Source organism: Momordica charantia, assembly GCF_013281855.1.
Source record: "Momordica charantia cultivar OHB3-1 chromosome 4 unlocalized genomic scaffold, Mcharantia_2.0 BLBB01000004.1, whole genome shotgun sequence".
Taxonomy (NCBI): domain Eukaryota; kingdom Viridiplantae; phylum Streptophyta; class Magnoliopsida; order Cucurbitales; family Cucurbitaceae; genus Momordica; species Momordica charantia.
Genome location: NW_028275162.1, coordinates 4240291 through 4258960, shown reverse-complemented (window position 1 = coordinate 4258960; position 18670 = coordinate 4240291). Strand labels below are relative to the sequence as shown.

Sequence of the window (18670 nt, the reverse complement as noted above, 5' to 3'; positions counted from 1 at the left end):
TGTTAATCAATAAATACCTAAATATTGTTCTATCATAAAATAGAGTGGTTGCATACTACTACTATTCAATTACATCCTTATGTAGTTGACAGTTATTTTTTATATTGGTCGTTTCCATCACATTAAATATAATGGAAGTAGTACCTAAAACTCTACTACTTAAATTTTATGCACGTTGAAAATGTACAAATAAAAAGCGGTTAGGTACAAACAACCCAACGGTACACTATTAATATATTAGACTTTTCTATTTTATAAGTACATAAATAAATAGAGTGGAAGCAAAGGAGTTTGATTTTAAGATGAATATTCATTCAAATATTTGTGAAGAAGAAACTCTCTCTCTCTCTCTCTCTCTCTCTCTCTCTCTCTCTCTCTCTCTCTTTTTTTGTCATTAAATTGGCTATTGAATTGACATGTACTTTTGTTTTAGAAAAATTATTCCAACAATTTATGTAGTTGTATTCAATTTGGCTCTTTCCTTCATAATTGATGAGAACAAAGGCACTACTCACTAGAGAAAGGAATGTCTCCTTCCTTGCACGCAGAAAATTGTGTTTTGATAATATCCTCCAAATAATATTAATTTTCATATTTATCAACAATAAGAATGAATAACCCATCCCACCAAACTTTCTATTAATGTATGACTTTGCATACCTATAAATAAATGTATGGAAATGGAGAGAAATAATGAGGATGCTTAGGGTCCGTTTGTTAATTAACATTTTCATTTGTTGTTTTGTTTCCTAAATAGAACTGCATGGTATTTAATATTTATAGATTCAAGATGATAAAATAATGTTATTATTTTATATTTTGGAATAAATTGGAAAGGAGAACAAAGAAAGAAATTTGTTTTTATTATTTCCAAAATTTCTATACATTTTGAGAATATTTTTAAAAGAATGAGATTCAAGAAATATAAATACTTATCAAATACGTAGGGTCCTTAACCGGAAACAAAGGGCCCGTTTGATAACCATTTGAGTTTTTAGTTTTCAATTTTTCTTGTTTGGAGTTTTTGGTTTTTGGTTTTCTGTTTTTAAAAAACAAAAACGTTTGTTTACCATTTTTTTGTTTTTTGTTTTAAAAAAAAAAACAGAAAATCAAAAGGTAACCATTTTTAGTTTTTTTTTTAATTTTTAAAAGGTTAGAAAATTGAAAATACATATTAAAGAGAGAAAATTTTATGTAGAGTAGAGACGACAATGGTATGGGTGCGAGTGAGGATGCCCTCCCCAATTCTCATGCTTGTGAAAATTTTTAGTCTCTGTCTCCACCTCGTTCTTGGGTCTGAGAGATGTTCTCGAGAAAAATTATCGGTTTTATAATTGTTTTTAATTATTTTTAGAATTTAAGTATACAAAAAGGGTAATAAATATATATTAATTATTTAAAAAATGGAATTGGGGACGACAACGGGGTCTGGACATGCATTTTCTATTTTTGGGAATTTTTGTCTTCTCTCTAATGTAGAGACATGAAAATACAAGTTTAGAGATATGTAAATAACTGTTGGAAGATAAATTTTAGAGAGATAAATAAAAAGATTTAGAAAAAATAGTGAAAGAAAAGTTAAAAGACAAAAAAGAAAAAAATTGTAGAGAAAAAAAAATAAAGTCAAGAGGAAAAGATATGTTAAAGAAAAAAAGAAATTATAAAGAAAGGAAAAAATTATAGTGGAAACAAATTTAGATATAATAACAAGATTGAAAATATAATTTTTAGAGAAAATAAATAAATACAAAGATAAATAAAAGTTACCGCAAAAGAAAATTGGATGAGAAAATAAAATATAATTTTCAGAGGAAAAAATAGATTACGAAGAGAAAGAAAAAAGATGAAATTTTAGAGAGAAAAAAGTTAAGAAAAATATTAAATTTTTAGAGAGAGAAATGAAACTGATCGATTAAAAAAACAAAAATACAGAAAATTTTGGAGAGAGACAAATAATAATAAATATTCAAAATATGAAAATTTTAGAGAGAGAAAAAAATAAAGTTTGTAAAGAGAAATTTAGAAATAAAAAAATTTTAGAGTGAGAAATAAATTTTTTAGATCGAGAAAGAAAAAAAGTTGAGTATTAGAAGAAAAAAATCAGATTTTTGAAAACTATATATTTTTTTTTTGAAATTTACATAGAATTTCAAAATGATTTTTAAAAAACAAAAACAGAAAATTGAATTGGTTATCAAATCATTTGTTTTTTAAAATCAAAAAACGAAATGGTTATCAAACGTGCCCTAAGTTAATAGGTTCTTAAGGTCCGTTTGGTCACATTCTCGTTTATTATTCTTGTTTTTGTTTCTTTTTTCATGTTTCCTCATTTTTAGTAAATAGAACTAAAACTTCGTTTGACAATTGTTTCTTGTGTTTTTGTTATTGAAAAAGAAACGGAAATATGTTTGGTAACTATTTCTTGTTTCTCGTTGTCTAAAATTTTAAATTAATAAAGAAAATTTTTATATAAAAATTTGTTTTTTAATTAAGGTATGATTTCGCATGCCTATTAATAGATATAACGAAAATAGAGAGAAATAATGAGGTTGCTTAGGACCTGTTTATTAACCTTTCCATTTGTTGTTTATGTTTCTTCGGGTTAATAAAGAAAAATAGAATTGCATGATTTTCAACATCAAGAATGACAAAATAATGTTATTATTTATGTTTTCAAATAAATTGGAAATGGGAAAAAAAAATTTATGATCTAGAAATTGTCCGTTCAACGTCCAGTCTTAAGACCACTATGCCACACTCACAAGTGCTCCTTAATGTATTGAAAATTATATTATGTTGAAAAAAATTTTTAGGGCCATTTAGGATCTATATTTAGCTTTGGACTTTTTTTATTTTTAAAAATTAAGTATAAATACTACTCTTATGTGTTTCTTTGTCTGTTGTCTACTTTTTTTTTAATTAAAAAAATAATTTTTGAGACACTATTTAAAGAAAAAAAATTAAAATTCAAGTGTAATTTTAAGAAAGATAAGAACTAGACCAAAGAAGTTTAATTTTAACATCATATTTTAATGGATAAAGAATACTCTTAAAATATAATATGATGTCTTGTTTACTATATTTTTTATTGATAAATAATCAAATTATAATTTAACTTTATTATTAAATATTATTTTTATTTAGCCTTGTAATGGTTCAAGCTCAACCCAACGTCCAAGCTTCGTGAGCCTAGGCTGTAAACTTCCCTATTATTGGATTTTTCAAAAAATATTTTTTAGATTTTTTTTTTCTTTTAAAAAAAGCTATTGAAACTTATTGGACTAATATATTGTGGATAATTTTTATGACTTATTTTTTTCTCAATGAAGTGTTTTCATTTTTACTTAGAAACTTTTTGTTAATATTTTACAAAGTAATATATATATATATATATATATATATATATCAATTATAAACCTATTAAGATAATACAATTCGATTGACTCATTGTTAGTAATTTGCATATTTAATCAAACATTTAGATAAGTTGAGTTGGAAGTAGTAATTCGTATCTGATCAAACATTTTGGAGTAGTAATTGAGAGATGATTAAATGAAAATTCGTATATAAGTTATATAAGATTTTATATCAAGATATAAGTTTGATTCTTTAACTTCAGCCAATACTATTTTCACATTTGAATTTAGAACTTAAATCTTCAACTCTCCTTTCTATGCCTTTTGATTTGACATTTTTCATGAAGCCTTATTTTCAAGTTAATAAAAATATTCGATCGCATTTTTTTTAGTACAATATATGGGGAGGATTAGATCGAACTCACAACCTTTTAATTCGAAATATATGTCAATTACTGCTGAGTTATACTCGCGTTAACAGAAATATTCTATCACATTGTTTTACAGTACCAAATATTCTAAGTCAGGTAACTGTCCCATCATATTAAGTATACATGAATGAAATATGGAATTTTATATTATGACACAAATTTTTTTTTTTCTGTAGCCGTCTCTATATGTTATATTATTATTATTTTTAGGTGGTAGAAATCAAATACGGAAATTTAAATTAGTTGATGTTTTAAAAATTGAAGATCCAAAATATAAAATAGATAAAAGTTAAATAACAAAATGAAATATCAACGATTCAACAACTAAGCTGAAATTTGAGTTAAAATATAAATTTTAGATTTTAGATTTTGAGAGTAGATGTGAATTACCACTTAACTATATTCATGTTGAAAAAAAAAAAAAACTTTTAAATACAAGTACAATATATGAGACATTTTAAATTAATTAGGAAAAAAAACATCTCTAGAATGATTGAGATCCGTTTTTTTTTTTAAATGAAATGAAAATCAGAACACAACAAACTAGGATGCTATTAAGGTTACAAAATGTGTTTTCAGAACCAACACTTTTTCCGAGCCATTTCCTTTCGATTTGATCAATGGTGAGGCAAAGTACGGCGAAATTAAGTTTACTTGAACAACGCTGGAAAATTTACTTATCAATAATATTTTCCCCTTCCACAATTCGTAGTGAAAACTAAGTCACACGCAATAATAAAAAAAAATAGAGAATAGCACACAAACGACATAGAGAATTTATACTGGTTCACCCTAACTATGGGCTACGTCCAGTCTTCTGCGACAACGGGTTCTACTATGATATTAGGATAATTATAATGGACTTCACAAACGCTCTACAAAGATCTCTAGATGCCACAACAATGACCACCTAGCTTCTAAGAACTACACCAATAGATACTTAGGAATACAGAACGAAAAACCCCACTGACCTCAAGAAAACGGGTTGCCGACAACGCACTACAAACCCTTCTTCTCATTTTGTTCTCTGCAAACACTACTTCCCGCCACTGCCACATTTGTGCACCAACACAAAAGGATTCAATTCCCACGGTCAAAATTGAGGTAGGCCGCTAGCAACCAAAAATTTTGTTATAAAAACAAAATCTAAAGACAAGGGAGGTAAATTGGGCTTTTTTTTTTTTTTTTCCCCTTTTCCTATCCCAACAATCCTTGCTCATCTCGTATAAGTTTCTAAGATGACCAAGTATTTTATGAGATAAAAGATGTCATTATCTTTGAGCTAACACGCCTAACACTCAAATACAAGTATTTATGTAATTATGTACTAAAGTTTTTTTTTTTTCTTTTCTGAAAGATGCATTAAAAATAAAAGAAAAAACAACAATGAAATCTACATCTCCATAGTAATTAAGATCATAAGCCACCAAGGGAAAAATCTCTAAGAAATGACCTTTGACTACTTGGACAAGGTGAGACGGCGACCTTGCTTCACAAATTAAAACTACAATATTTTAAAAATTAGTTTTGAAATAAATATATTTACATAGTTTTTTTTAAATATCAATAAAAGATCCTTTAGTTATGTATAAATTAGTTTGTGGGTAATCTTCTAACTTAATTTTAATGAGGTATTAATTTCACCTACTCTATCAATATGACGAAATTAAAACCTTAAAGTTAAATTGATACCACAAGGTAAGGAGGTAAAAACGAGTTTTCTCTTAAATTTATTTATAAATTTTTTAACTAATCAATTCATACTCAATTTAAATATAGGTTTTTTTTAGTTAAATAATTATAGGGGTGAGAGATCAATCTTCCACCTAAAAAAAATCTTATCTACTGAACTATGAATTGGTCCAAAAAAGTTTAAAGTTAAAAGAGGAATAAATGCAATAGGTAATCTTTGAATTTATTAGTACAATTTTTAATTAAAAGAATAAGAACGAACCACGCCAAAGTATCCTTTGTAAAGGATACAACTTCATATGAGAGAGTATATTCTTTGTCAATCGTCGGTAAATAAATGGTTCATTTTCAATTTTGAATAAAAGGAAAAAATCTTCTATCTAATTCCTCCTATGCTTCTATTTATTGTACGATTGCTCAAATACTAGTGTTTCTTGAATCTTACGATTAAAGCGTTGCATTCACATGTTAATAATCCGTTTTATATTGGAGACAATTGTTCTAACTTGAGCATTATAGAGAGGGAATAAAATTATCATGAAAAAATAACATGCTACTGTTGAGTTCAGATTAATAAAATTCTTGTTTCTTTAATTATTTGCTCTTACAGGTACGAAAATAAATAGAACAAAAAGGATGAAAATCCATTCAAATATTTGTGAAGAAAATATTTTTATCATTTTAAATTGCTCAGTGAATTTGACATTTATTTTGTTTTAAAAGAGTTACTCCAAGAATTTATCTTCTTTTATTTTATTTGGCTCCTTTCCTTTGTTGTTAGTGAGAACGAAGTCACCAAATAAAGGAGAGATTAATTCTTTTATCTTTATTAAAAGAAAACGAGAATGAATATATCAGAAAGGACAGGAGCATGTTTATGCTTCAATAATAGTTTATTAATTGTTTAAAAAATAATAGTTTATTAATTTGAGTTGAAATATCATAATTATATAAGTTAAATATAAAATTTATTTTCTCATTACAACCTAGAAAATTGTAGAGGGATGAATGACTACTCGAGCAAGATACAAGTATTGAGGTACTTTATCCACAGAGTGATTGTTGGGGTTGCAAAGAGTGAAACAAATAAGTCTCACATTGGTTAGGGAATAGTTATGGATAATTATCTCGTTGTTTATAATAATGGTAAAAATAAAATATATTTTGACCAAATGTTGAATTAATATCTTCACTAAAATAATTATAAAATATTATATATGAACATGTGTCACCAAAGCATAGGTACATTTGTAACGTTAAGTTTTATTCTAAGGTAAATTAATTAATTAGTTAATTAGCAAAGATCATATCTTGATTGATTAAAATAAGTTAGTAAAATATGTAAGATGATAAGTATGTGAGATAAGATATGGTTGCCAGTGAGATTACAAGCACAATCCACATCACATATGTTGAGTTAGTTGTCCAACGTTGAGGGCCATACACAAAAACTTCAAAATTAATTAACAAAAATGAATGTTAGAATAGACTTTGTTAATTGAGTTAAAACAACTCTATGTTTAAATGGGATAAATTAGGCATAATACTAGCTTATAAAATTTAAACAATCATATGACCTGTTTTGACGAAATATTAGAATGGAAGTTGTCTCTATATTGGAAAAGTACAAGAAATGAACTCAAAATACTAGAAATTGTCCCACATCGTACGTCGTAAAGGTACAATAAGAGGTGTGTTCCAACTACTAGTAGCTCATGAGCTTGTGTTTTAATCATCTCAATTGAAATATCAACTCTAGTTTACTGAGCTTATTTGATTAAAAAGAGTGTTTTGTGTAGTTGGAGTCGGAGAGATCAGAAAATCGGTGTGATTGTAATAATTTTTCAATAGTGGATTTTTCCTTATAGGCCGTGATTTTTTCTTCGGCTTGAAGTTTTTCCACGATAATTTTTGTACAAGTGCACGGATGAAAATAAACCATTGTTAAAAGTTGTAATTACAAAATTAATATTTTAAAAATATAGAAGTGAATCCACTCGTCTTCTTCCTTATTATTGATTTCACCATCTTGTTTCCTTATTTCTGATTTCATTATTCTCAAGGTTCGTACACTCTTTTTCTCTTCCTTGCTCTCTATTAGCGTTGAATTTCATTGAATCACTGCGTTGGTATGTTATTTTTTCTCAATGATTTATTTTTGGATTATTTTCTTACAATATATTCACACTTTAAATGAAAAATCGATCTTGTTTAGCATTGAATTTCATCATATGTAGATGGGTTGAATTATTGCAACCGAATGCATCCTCACTTTAATTTGCAAATAAAGACCAAAATGATCACTTTTTAATAGTACATGATCAAAGCGAATATTTTAAAAGTATAGTGAACTAAAATGAGTATTTTAAAAGTATCGGAACTAAAATGAAAGGAAATTAATAGTAGTTTAATCGTAATCTATTTTCAAAACCACTCCATTTTACGAAATTTTCATTTAAATTACATTATTGCAACCGAATTATTGCAACCGAATGCATCCTCACTTTAATTTAATTTAATGTATATTATAGTGAAGTTTATATAAAAGTTATAACAAATTTCAAAAAGATTACATATAAGATCAAAATGAGTCATGTTTCACATTGTGGTCATCTTCTCAGACCAACTCCATCTCGTCTTCTCACATGAACTCCACAATGAAGTCTGAGACATATCAATGTATGATTGGTGGGCAGAATAAATTAAGGAAAATAATCATTGGATTTTTTTGTTATTTTTTAAAATAAAAAATGTATTACTATAAATATAAAAATGAGGTTTGATATTTTTTAAATAAATAAAAGCAATAAATTATTTTGTAAAAAAATAGATAATTAAATGGAAAATAAGGTTTGATTTTTGGAAGGAATCAAACATCCGCCACAGGTGGAAAAGCTTAGCTCGATGGCTTTTTTTTGAATAGGACACCGACCCTACTTTAAAGAAGTTCATCCATTTTATTTCATTTTGTCACAAATTGAGCCATTATCAAATGAATGGTCAATTTCTTTACTAATTTGTCAAGAACACTTCACAGGTTAGCTATAGTACTACATAGGTCAGGAAACGTATCCAACCCGTGATGACCACCTCTTAAGAATGAAGAAATCACCACTCAACCCAAAAGCTTAAGTTGATGGATTTGGAAAATTTAATTCATTTATATGGATTCTAACACCGCCTATTTAGGATTTAATATTCTATCAATTTTCTTGACAACCAAGTATAATAAGATCAAACAATTATTGTATGAGATTAGTCAATGTACGCACAAGTTGATCGAAGGAAAAAAATCCAACCTACACTTACTTTTAGGGATGTTCATGGGGCGAGGCAGGGACGGATAAGGCTTTCCCGTCCCCATCCCCACCCACCATTTAATTCCCGATCCACAAAATTCCCCATGAAATTTCGCGGGGATCAAGGTGGGGATTCCCTGCGAAGAATTCACAAGGATCAGGTTCCCCGTTCTATTCTTTTACTTTTAAAATTATTTCTCAATTAAACATTTTTCCTAAGGAAATTTATAATTAATTAATTAATTTTCAATGATAAAAATTTTATTTACCTGATCTAATCCCCTATATATTTAGTGAGTAGAGGAAAATATGATTTTATTAGTATATGTAAGTATAGAAAGAATAAAAAACGAGACGGGTGGAAGACAAGGAACGAGGATAGAGAATGCATCTCTCATCGCCGGGGACAGGAAAAAATTTTCCCATGTCCCATGGAAAATTTAAACAGAATTCCCACCCTATTTAGGCAGGCCTCCGTGGGTAAAATCAACCTCCCTACTTACTTCTACCCCTTTAGTCACCTCACTAGAATAAAAACATCCGTCGCCACCAATGTGAACGCAAATTAAATCTAAAGCATAGCAATAATTTAATAACCACGTGGAATACATTTTTATTTCTTAAGCCATAACATTTAAAAACAATCATTTTTTTTTTTAAAGTAACTTAAAGTTCGCTGGCGAAAGCTGAACTTCTGCTTTATAATAATTCACTCCCTCTTTCATTTCCCTCAAAACAGAGCCCATCAAAATGAGTTCCTCTTCTTCTTCCTCCGAACGGCCACTGAAACCCATTCCCGGCGGCTACGGCTTCTCCATTTTTGGGCCCATCAAGGATCGCTACGACTACTTCTACATCCAAGGCCGAGAAAAGTTCTTCCGAACCCGGATGAGTAAATACGGGTCAACCGTTTTCCGGGTCAACATGCCGCCAGGTCCCTTCATCTCCTCCGATTCCAGAGTCATCGTCCTCCTCGACGCTGTCAGTTTTCCGATCCTCTTCGACACCACCAAGGTCGAGAAACGCAACGTTCTTGACGGAACTTACATGCCGTCGGTGGCCTTCACCGGCAATATTCGCACGTGCGCTTTTCTTGACCCGTCGGAGCCAGAGCACTCTGCTCTCAAGCGCCTGTTCCTCTCTTTTCTCGCCTCTCGCCACGACAAGTTTGTTCCCCTGTTCCGGAGCTCCTTGTCGGATATGTTCGATAAGCTGGACGGGAAATTGGAGGAAAAGAACGCCGCTGCCGCCGATTTCAATCCGATGAGTGACGCGGCGGCGTTTGACTTCATCTTCCGGCTGCTCACCGATCGGAGCCCCGACGAGAAATTGGGATCCGAGGGGCCGGGTCTTGTCGATAAATGGCTGGCCATGCAGCTCGCGCCGTTGGCTTCTGCCGGCCTCCCCAAATTCCTCAGCTGCTTCGAAGATCTCGTCATCCACACTTTTCCATTGCCCTTCTTCCCCGTCAAAAGTTCCTACAGGTGAGAATGATTAGTACATGAAATTCAATTTGTAAGTAATAATCGTATTCATTTGATTGAAACCGTATCAATATTTACATCTCAAGACCAATTAGTAGCAGCCCATTAGGATCTTTAACTATGAATTCTATTTTTAGACTGAATACTTGTTGTATGATACTATATCAATATTCATATTCATAGGTTATATCTCAAATTAATTAACAACGAGAAGAGCATTGAGGTCTATTATAAACTATTTCGAGATCTTTTATCGTGGAGTTGTGATTTCAGGAAGCTGTACGATGCGTTTTACGCATCCTCTGTTTCGTTTCTGGACGAAGCAGAGAGACAGGGGATAGACAGAGAGGAAGCCTGCCACAATTTAGTGTTCCTGGCCGGATTCAACGCGTACGCCGGAATGAAGGTGATGCTTCCGATTCTGCTCAATTGGGTCGGGTCCGCCGGCGAAGGGCTCCACCGGGAGCTCGCCGAGGAGGTCAGAACCGTCGTCAAGGAAGAAGGGGGCTTGACTTTGGGCGCAATAGAGAAGATGAGGCTGCTGAAATCCGTCGTGTACGAGGTTCTGAGGATCGACCCGCCGGTGCCGTACCAGTACGCGCGGGCGAAAGAAGATATCGTGATCCAAAGCCACGATTTCTCCTACAAGATAAAGAAAGGGGAGATGATTTTTGGGTATCAGCCGATCGCGACCAGAGACCCGAAGGTTTTCGAGAATCCGGAGAAGTTCGTCGGCGACAGGTTCGTCGGAGAGAAAGGGGAGAAGCTTCTGAATTATGTTTACTGGTCGAACGGCCGGGAGACGGAGGAGCCGACGGCGGAGAACAAGCAGTGTCCGGCGAAGGATCTGGTGGTGCTGGTGGCCAGGCTAATTCTGGTGGAGCTCTTCCTCCGTTACGACTCGTTTACCGTCGAGGGGACTCAGTCGTCGCTCGGATGGACAGTGAAGATCAAATCGTTGACCAAATCGACCGCTAAGGTTTGATCGTGGTCAACGAGTGCACTGGGTTTCTGTGGACTTGGGCGCACCGGACTGTCTGATAGGAATCTGTAATCTTCGAAAAAGTTAAATATTCCGTCTAGGTTTTCGTGGGTTTATAAGTATTGTATTATTGTAATTTTAGTTATTGGTGTTTTTTGTTTATGAGTTTAATTTTCATAATAAATGAAGTTTTCTCTCCTTCACCAAAAAAATTAAATAAAAACATGGTGAAATGTATTATTAAATTATTTTAATCTATTTGAATTTAGTTCAATTAGTTAAGAAATAAATCTTCAACCAAAATGCCAATCTCGGTGAGTTCGAATATCAACTTCAGCGTGTTGTTGTGTGATATATATATATATATATATAAGCTTAAGGGGCTGTTTGGTTTTCGAGAATGTAGATCCCGACATCTATAGATGCTTGAAATTTTAGATGCCCAGAATTTTAGATGTCCGACGTGTTTAGATAACTATATTTGTTTCGTAGGAAAATTTATAAGGATATTTGGAAATAGCCACGTTTGTTTGGTAGGATGTTCCATAAATACCCTTATGAATGTTTATATAATTTATAAACTCATTTAATATAATAGACTTATTTGAATCAATTTAATATTTTTATTTTTTTATATGTTATTTCGTTCAACAAATTAATTCATATTAATTTATGTAATATTGGGTGAAATTTATTTATCCTATTATCATATTATATTTTTTTAAGAAGAAAAACATCACACGTATATTAGTTGTAAAAAAAAAAAGATTGCTTTACAATTATATATTTATGATAATAAATAATATTAATAATGTAATTCCCTCAAACTATTCGAAATAAATGGAGATATTAGATAATTTAATTGCAATTTATTTTACATGTAAATCTAATGTACAAGTATATTTAATAGCATAAAGCTGCTTATTAGATGACGAGTATATTAATTGATTTTAATTATTACTTTAAAAATAAAAGTAAAGATTTTTTTGAGAAAAAATAAAAAGATTTTGATGAAAAAAATATATGGAGAAAAAAATGAATGACAGAAATATAAAAAATGGATGCCCTCAACACGGAAATGTTGGAAACCCGTGTTTCAAAAGTAACGCAATTTTTTAAGCTCAAACCGACAAAACGAATGAAAAAAATGTTGAAAAAATCCCCTGCACAACTAACTAATATTCAATAAAAAGTTCTACTATTTAATATATAATATATAATAATATTTATTTTTTCCTAAAAAATTAAGGTTGTTGTAGTCGTTTTTGAAGAAACGACCACAAAATGCGTGCCAACAAATGGCCGTCTCTTCAAGAGACATGTCTTAATTTTTTTATTGGCACCACGTCATTATGGTCGAGAGACGACCAACTGCTTAAAATGAGATGGTCGTCTCTGAAGACCAGGTGGCTCAACAATTTCAAAAGCATTAGTTTTGAAATAAGTTTCAAAAGAAGTATTTTTTTATTTAATTTGATTAGTGTTGTATTATTTTAAAAATAAGTTTAAATAAAAATATTATTTATAAAAATCTCATAAAGAAGGTTAATTATCATATTAAAGAAAAGAAATATAAAAGGAGGGTAAATTATTGTAGCTGCACTCTCCGAGCAAGAAAAACTAATATAAAAAATTTCAACCTATCTTTTCAATCAAAATAATGTTTTTAAACGTGCATAAAATAAATTAATAATGTTTTTAAATCTATCACAGTTTCTAAATCTTGATATGCTAAACTATTACGTGGTTAGTGCAAAACTTTATGCGATTTGTTAAATTCCTACGTTTTTAAAATAAAATGTCAGATGGGCCACGTTTGTAAATTATTTGTAATGTCGAATTTCTAGGACCTTATTAAAGAAAAAATATTTGATATGATATAGTTAATATATAAATTGCAGAAACTAAAATGGCTAGCCTTTTGACATTTGAAATAAAGCATTTTTCTTTTTTCGAGACTTTGCCTAATCCAACTCACCCACTTGGATTATATAAAGAAGTGATATCTTTTAAAAGTATTTTTAATCTTTTTAAAAGTTTTATTTTCATTTTTAATTAACAAAAAACAACACAAATCCACCATGGATTACACAAAATCCAGAGTACAATACTTTGAAAATGTCCACTCCAACCTATAATTCATTCTTAAAGTTCGATCAAACCAAGACTTGCAGACAATTGATGCACAACCGTTAAACTCCCCTCTACCATAATAATGGAATTAATCATTATATTCATGAGACATGCAAAGTGGTCGAATGACGGTTCCCATCGTCCACTCCACTCGTAAGTACGCGAAATTGATTGTTTGACCTGCGACAAGATAGATCGGACCTTAACTAACTTACTCTTTAGAATGCTTACTTTTATTTTGCAAGTTCTTCCACTTATTTGACGTTTTCTAGATCAAAATTTCTCTGAAATATACCTTATATTTTAAGATTTGATTAGAGTGGGTGAACATCATTTATATTTTATTGGTAAGATAAGTATACTTTAGACATCAATTATTTGTGTGTTAAATTTAAGGTTAAATTACTATTTTAGTTCCTATAATTTATATTTAATTTCAATTAATTTGATCTCTATAATTTAGATATTTTAATTTAATTTCTATAATTTAGTTAATTATTTTCAGATGGTTGCATCCTTACCATATACTACATAACATATTTTATTTCAATACCTATTCATCAACTCTCTGTCACATCTAAAATATATTTTTACTAATTATGAGCAAGATCTTTTAGAAATAGAATTTAAAATAAATTCGTTATTAACAAAATTTGAACTATTTAAAATCAAAGTCAAATAATTAGTCTCATTTACTAAAAATATTTTTTTCATACTATTTTTAAAATTTAATATGTGCACTGACAATTTAGTTATCTAAAATCTTGACTTTTAAAATATTAATCATATTTCAAAAACAAAATTTTGAGAATGTTTTTAAAGTTTTTAAAATTTAGATTATAGTTTTTTTAGTAGAATCTTTAAGTATAATTTTAATTTTAAATATTAAATTATAGTTGATTCTATTAACTAGCTAACTTCACGGTTAAAACATATGTATAGGTTGAGAATTCGAATTTCTCACTCTTATATTTTTGTACTAAAAAAATTCTATTGACTAAAACACTAAACAAAGAGAGAAAAATGACTTAAAAAAAAGAGAGAAAAGTATAAGATAAATTTGTTGCCATATTTTTCGGAAGCAAATAACAATTTTTATTTTTTTATGATAAAAACAAATGACAAAAAATATATATATTTCTTTAGTACAAACAAATGACAAAAATTAAAATCGTTATAAAGATATTTTAAATTTGTTTATTTTCTTTTTCTTTTTTTCCTTTCTGAATATTTTATTAAATGTCACTTTACCATAATCTCAATTAAGGATTAATTTATTTTAAAACAACGTGACAATCCCCCCAATTATGCTCGTCCCACAAGATGCCATGTCAGCACTAATAATTAAACTTTAAACAATTTATTAAGAATCTTAATTCTCCCGCAACATATTCATAATATTAAATTAGAAAAGTCAGTTATATAATTATAAATTTGAATATGGCCAATTTTGAAAACCATTTCGGTATTTTCAAAAAATTGAGCCTAAACTTCCACCTATATATTTATTTGTTTGTTTTTTTCCGTTTAAAAACATTTTTAAGATCTCATTTAAATTTTGAAAACTAAAAAAAAATAGTTTTAAACAAATATTATTATTTTTTAAAGTTGTCTAATTCAATGGTGTTTAGAAAAATGTGAAAAGCTTATAGAGAAAAAAAAAAAAGGTAAAAATCAAGCATGATTTTTAAAAACATAAAATAAAAAATATGATTATCAAACATATTTTAACTATTTAAAAAAATTATAATTATAATTCTGAATATTAAATTTTGATTTTATGTATTAGTTATAATGACAGGATAATTAAATAAATATTAGTTGATTTGTTATAACATAAAAGACGAGTGGTAGAAAATGAATGGTCTAGACTTTGACTTGTGCTGCTTTATTGTAGATGCTTACTCTACTTTTTTTTTTCTTCCTTTTCTTTTTTCACTGTAGGTAGATCACTTAAACCAACTACCATTTGATAATCTAACATAACTAAATTGATTTAAGTATATATTCTAGATCAAAAGGTAATAGATTCGAATTATGTTTTATCTGTTGAATTAAAAAAAAACTAATATTTATTTAATAAATATGTTATATCATCAAGTAGTTAGTTAATGATATTAATGATAAAAGAAAGTGAATTTAAAAACGACATTGGCATTTTTTAAGTTTTAAATAGACATACTTATCTAAGTTTACGGATGAAATTTATAATTTATTATATTAATTAATATTAAGGGGTCAAACTAAATTATAATCATAATTATTGGTTGTCATGTGATGTGACTTCTTGTGGTGGGTTTTTTTATTTTCTATTCTTTTCTTGTTCTTTTAAATTCTTAGTAAAACGACAAAAGAAAAATCATTCTCCTTTTTAGTTTCAGAGGATGTGAATATTTTATGGTATTTAATATATATATATATATATTTTCTTGGTAAATTAAAATTTTGATTTATGAAGTTTGGATTTGATTTTTATTTTGCCTCCCTGATTTAAAAGTAACAGTTTAACCTTTATAGTCGAAGATTTTTAATTTTTTTAGAAAGTTTAAAGTCAAAGAAATAGATCTAAATGGTCGTTGAGATTAATATTAAGTACTCAAATTATTAAACCATGATTTTTAACTTCTTATGCAGACCTATCTCCATATTTTTTATGGAATGAAACCATTGTTCCATACCAAATTTGGAACCTGGCCTTTTTCTTTCATATTTAGAACAATGAATGGCAATATGAGCAACAATGAGTAATGGTGATTCGAGATGATGTATCCTTCTTTGAGAAGGGAAGAAGAGAGAAGAGAGGAGAAAGAGAAAAAAAAAATCAAAAGTCACGTAAAGCTTAAAAATAATATAATATTAATAAACATTATAATGTCAATTAAAAATTACACCTCAACGAGTAATTGTCTTGAAGGGGATTGAAATTGAAATCTTCATTTTGAAATTTTAGGTATCAAAATAGAAACTAAATCTTCATTTTGGATTTTGAAATTCAAGCATCAAGAGTGTAATTTGCCCTTATATATATTTTTCTTTTAATATGTTCTCTTGAATTTACTTACTCGTAATTATATATAATTTTTAAATAAATTATATATTTATTTCATCATAATTCTTAAAAATAAAAAAATTCTACTTGAGGTATCAGAACAAGCTCGGGTTAATTGAGTTCGAACATAGATATAATAAATGTGGCAAATGATCCGTCTTATAAGAAAATTCTAAAAGTGAGATTTATCTTCATTTATAAACCAACCTCCAATCTTTTTTCAGCACGGAAATTCGTCATTTATTTTGGTCTTGTTCTTGAGTTGTAACCATCAAAATCCAATGTCTTGTATACTATTGGATCAAAGTTGTAAGATTTTAGAGGTTAGGTTTCCTTCCACACTTATGAGCCAATATTCTTCCCCCTCCATGACTATAGGATAAATGTAATATGATATAAAACATATTAATAATAAAAAACAATAAAAAAAATTTTTTGTGCTGGTTGATAGCTTATACATAAACTTTGAATGTCAACCAATCAAAACATAAACGTAAATAAGGGGTGTGATAAACATTTTGTTGAACTTACACCTTACCTTTTAAAAAAAAAATTGTTTGACAGATTGATAGTTTAACTAATTGACATAAGTTAATGTTGACTCTATTATTCTTATTTTTTAAGTTCAGCTTTGATCAGCTATGGACCATTTATTCAAGTTTGGATTTCTTTTTATATATATTTTTAGTACAAGTTTAGAAAGTGATTTAAGATGAATTAAAGTTAAAATTAAGGAGCTTAAACGAAAGTTAAAAAAATAAATTCCTCCAAAATTTAAGGGTCAATTATCTACGTTTATGGGCTTTCTCTCCTTTCAGCTATTGGGCTTACAAGTTTGTAAGTCCTATATAGCCCTTGGCCCACCTATAATTCAACCAGAACTCAAAGCCCAAGCCCTTGAATGACTTAGAAATAATATTTGCAAATGTAGCAATTTAAGAATTAAATTTTATAAACATGGTATAAAATAAAGTAATTGCAAAAGGAGCTAATATTATTATGTACGTATTAAATAAATCCACTATTTAAAATGATAGTTTTTTATTATCATCAAATTATTATAATAGGCATAATAGGTTGATTGATCTTGTAACATTTAATTTCACGAGTGTTTTTTTTAAGTTCACAGTATAAGAAAAAATATAAATTATTTGTCAAAGACTCGGAGAAGAGGTTAGAGGTTAATAAAAGCAAAAAATAATAATAATAATAATAAATAAATAAATAAATAGAAAGGAAAAGGTATATATATAATTTCATGTGTTTTTCTTTTTAGACATAATTTCATGTGTTAACTGTGATTGATTTCTTTTCTAATGTCTTACCTCGTATATTTATTTATGTTTTTCTTATTTTTGAGTTATTTCTTCTTCCAACTAGGATTTTAATGCTCTTATTGAAGGATAATGCTTAAAAAACACTTTGGTTTATATTGCTTGATAGTAAAAGTTTTAACTTCACCTCTTCTGTATTTTTTGTCTTTAGTTATTGAAAAACATTCCTAGCTTAAGAGAGATAAATTTTAACATTTTAAAAGTTAGAAACTAATTGAAAAATCATACTCAAATCTTAAATACTAAAACATCTATTTAACTCTAGTGGTCTTATGAGAACAATACCTGTTTCATTAAAAGAAAGTAAAACAATTGATCAAACAATTGGCCTATTAGCTCAGTTGGTTAGAGCGTCGTGCTAATAACGCGAAGGTCGCAGGTTCGAGACCTGCATGGGCCAATTTGTTATTGTTTTAATTATTCCCGTCACTAATGTGGTAAGATTTAACCAAATTATAGTTTTTTAAAATATAAAGCCAGATTGAAATCTAATTTTTGTTACTGTTTTATTTTGTGACAGTTTTTAAAAATATAAAGTCAAATTGAAATTAAACTCAAGTGATATTAAATTGATAATATAGCCCGTATTTGATTATAGAAATGGACAAAAGTATACTACTTTGAAAAAGTTTTAGGAATAGTGGCAGAGTTAGAATTTAGTTTTGGTAAAGGATGATACAGTAAATTTCCAAAAATTACATTGGAATTTGGTTCAATTATTGTGTATTATGATGCATGGAATGATAATAAATAATTAAGAGTAGTGTAAAGTTTCTTTATAACTTAGATTTCACTTTGGGGTTTTGAAATGGTATTTCTCACTTCCGAGTTAATTTCAGGGATAAGGTTTCCTTCAACTTTTGTTATCGAATATTCTTCTCTTTTCATGACCATAGGATAAGTGTAATAC

At 28.8% G+C, this 18670-nt stretch overlaps 1 protein-coding gene and 1 non-coding gene across 2 annotated transcripts; both read left to right on the top strand.

Annotated features, from left to right (window-relative positions):
• The first annotated feature begins 9450 nt into the window (after nt 1-9450).
• On the top strand, nt 9451-11492 carry LOC111008047 (allene oxide synthase 3). The gene is made up of 2 exons (XM_022280644.2): nt 9451-10262; nt 10536-11492. The coding sequence occupies exons 1-2, from the start codon at nt 9529-9531 to the stop codon at nt 11245-11247; spliced, it is 1446 nt and encodes a 481-aa protein (XP_022136336.1). The 5' UTR covers nt 9451-9528; the 3' UTR covers nt 11248-11492.
• A 6594-nt stretch (nt 11493-18086) lies between these two features.
• On the top strand, nt 18087-18160 carry TRNAI-AAU (transfer RNA isoleucine (anticodon AAU)). The gene has a single exon. It is a non-coding gene; the product is annotated as a tRNA-Ile (tRNA).
• The last annotated feature ends 510 nt before the right edge of the window (nt 18161-18670 follow it).

Coding starts and splice junctions, on each gene's coding strand:
- LOC111008047 (XM_022280644.2), top strand. CDS start 9,529: ATGAGTTCCTCTTCTTCTTCCTCCGAACGGCCACTGAAACCCATTCCC. Junction 10,263..10,535: donor CCCGTCAAAAGTTCCTACAG/GTGAGAATGATT, acceptor TTGTGATTTCAG/GAAGCTGTACGATGCGTTTT.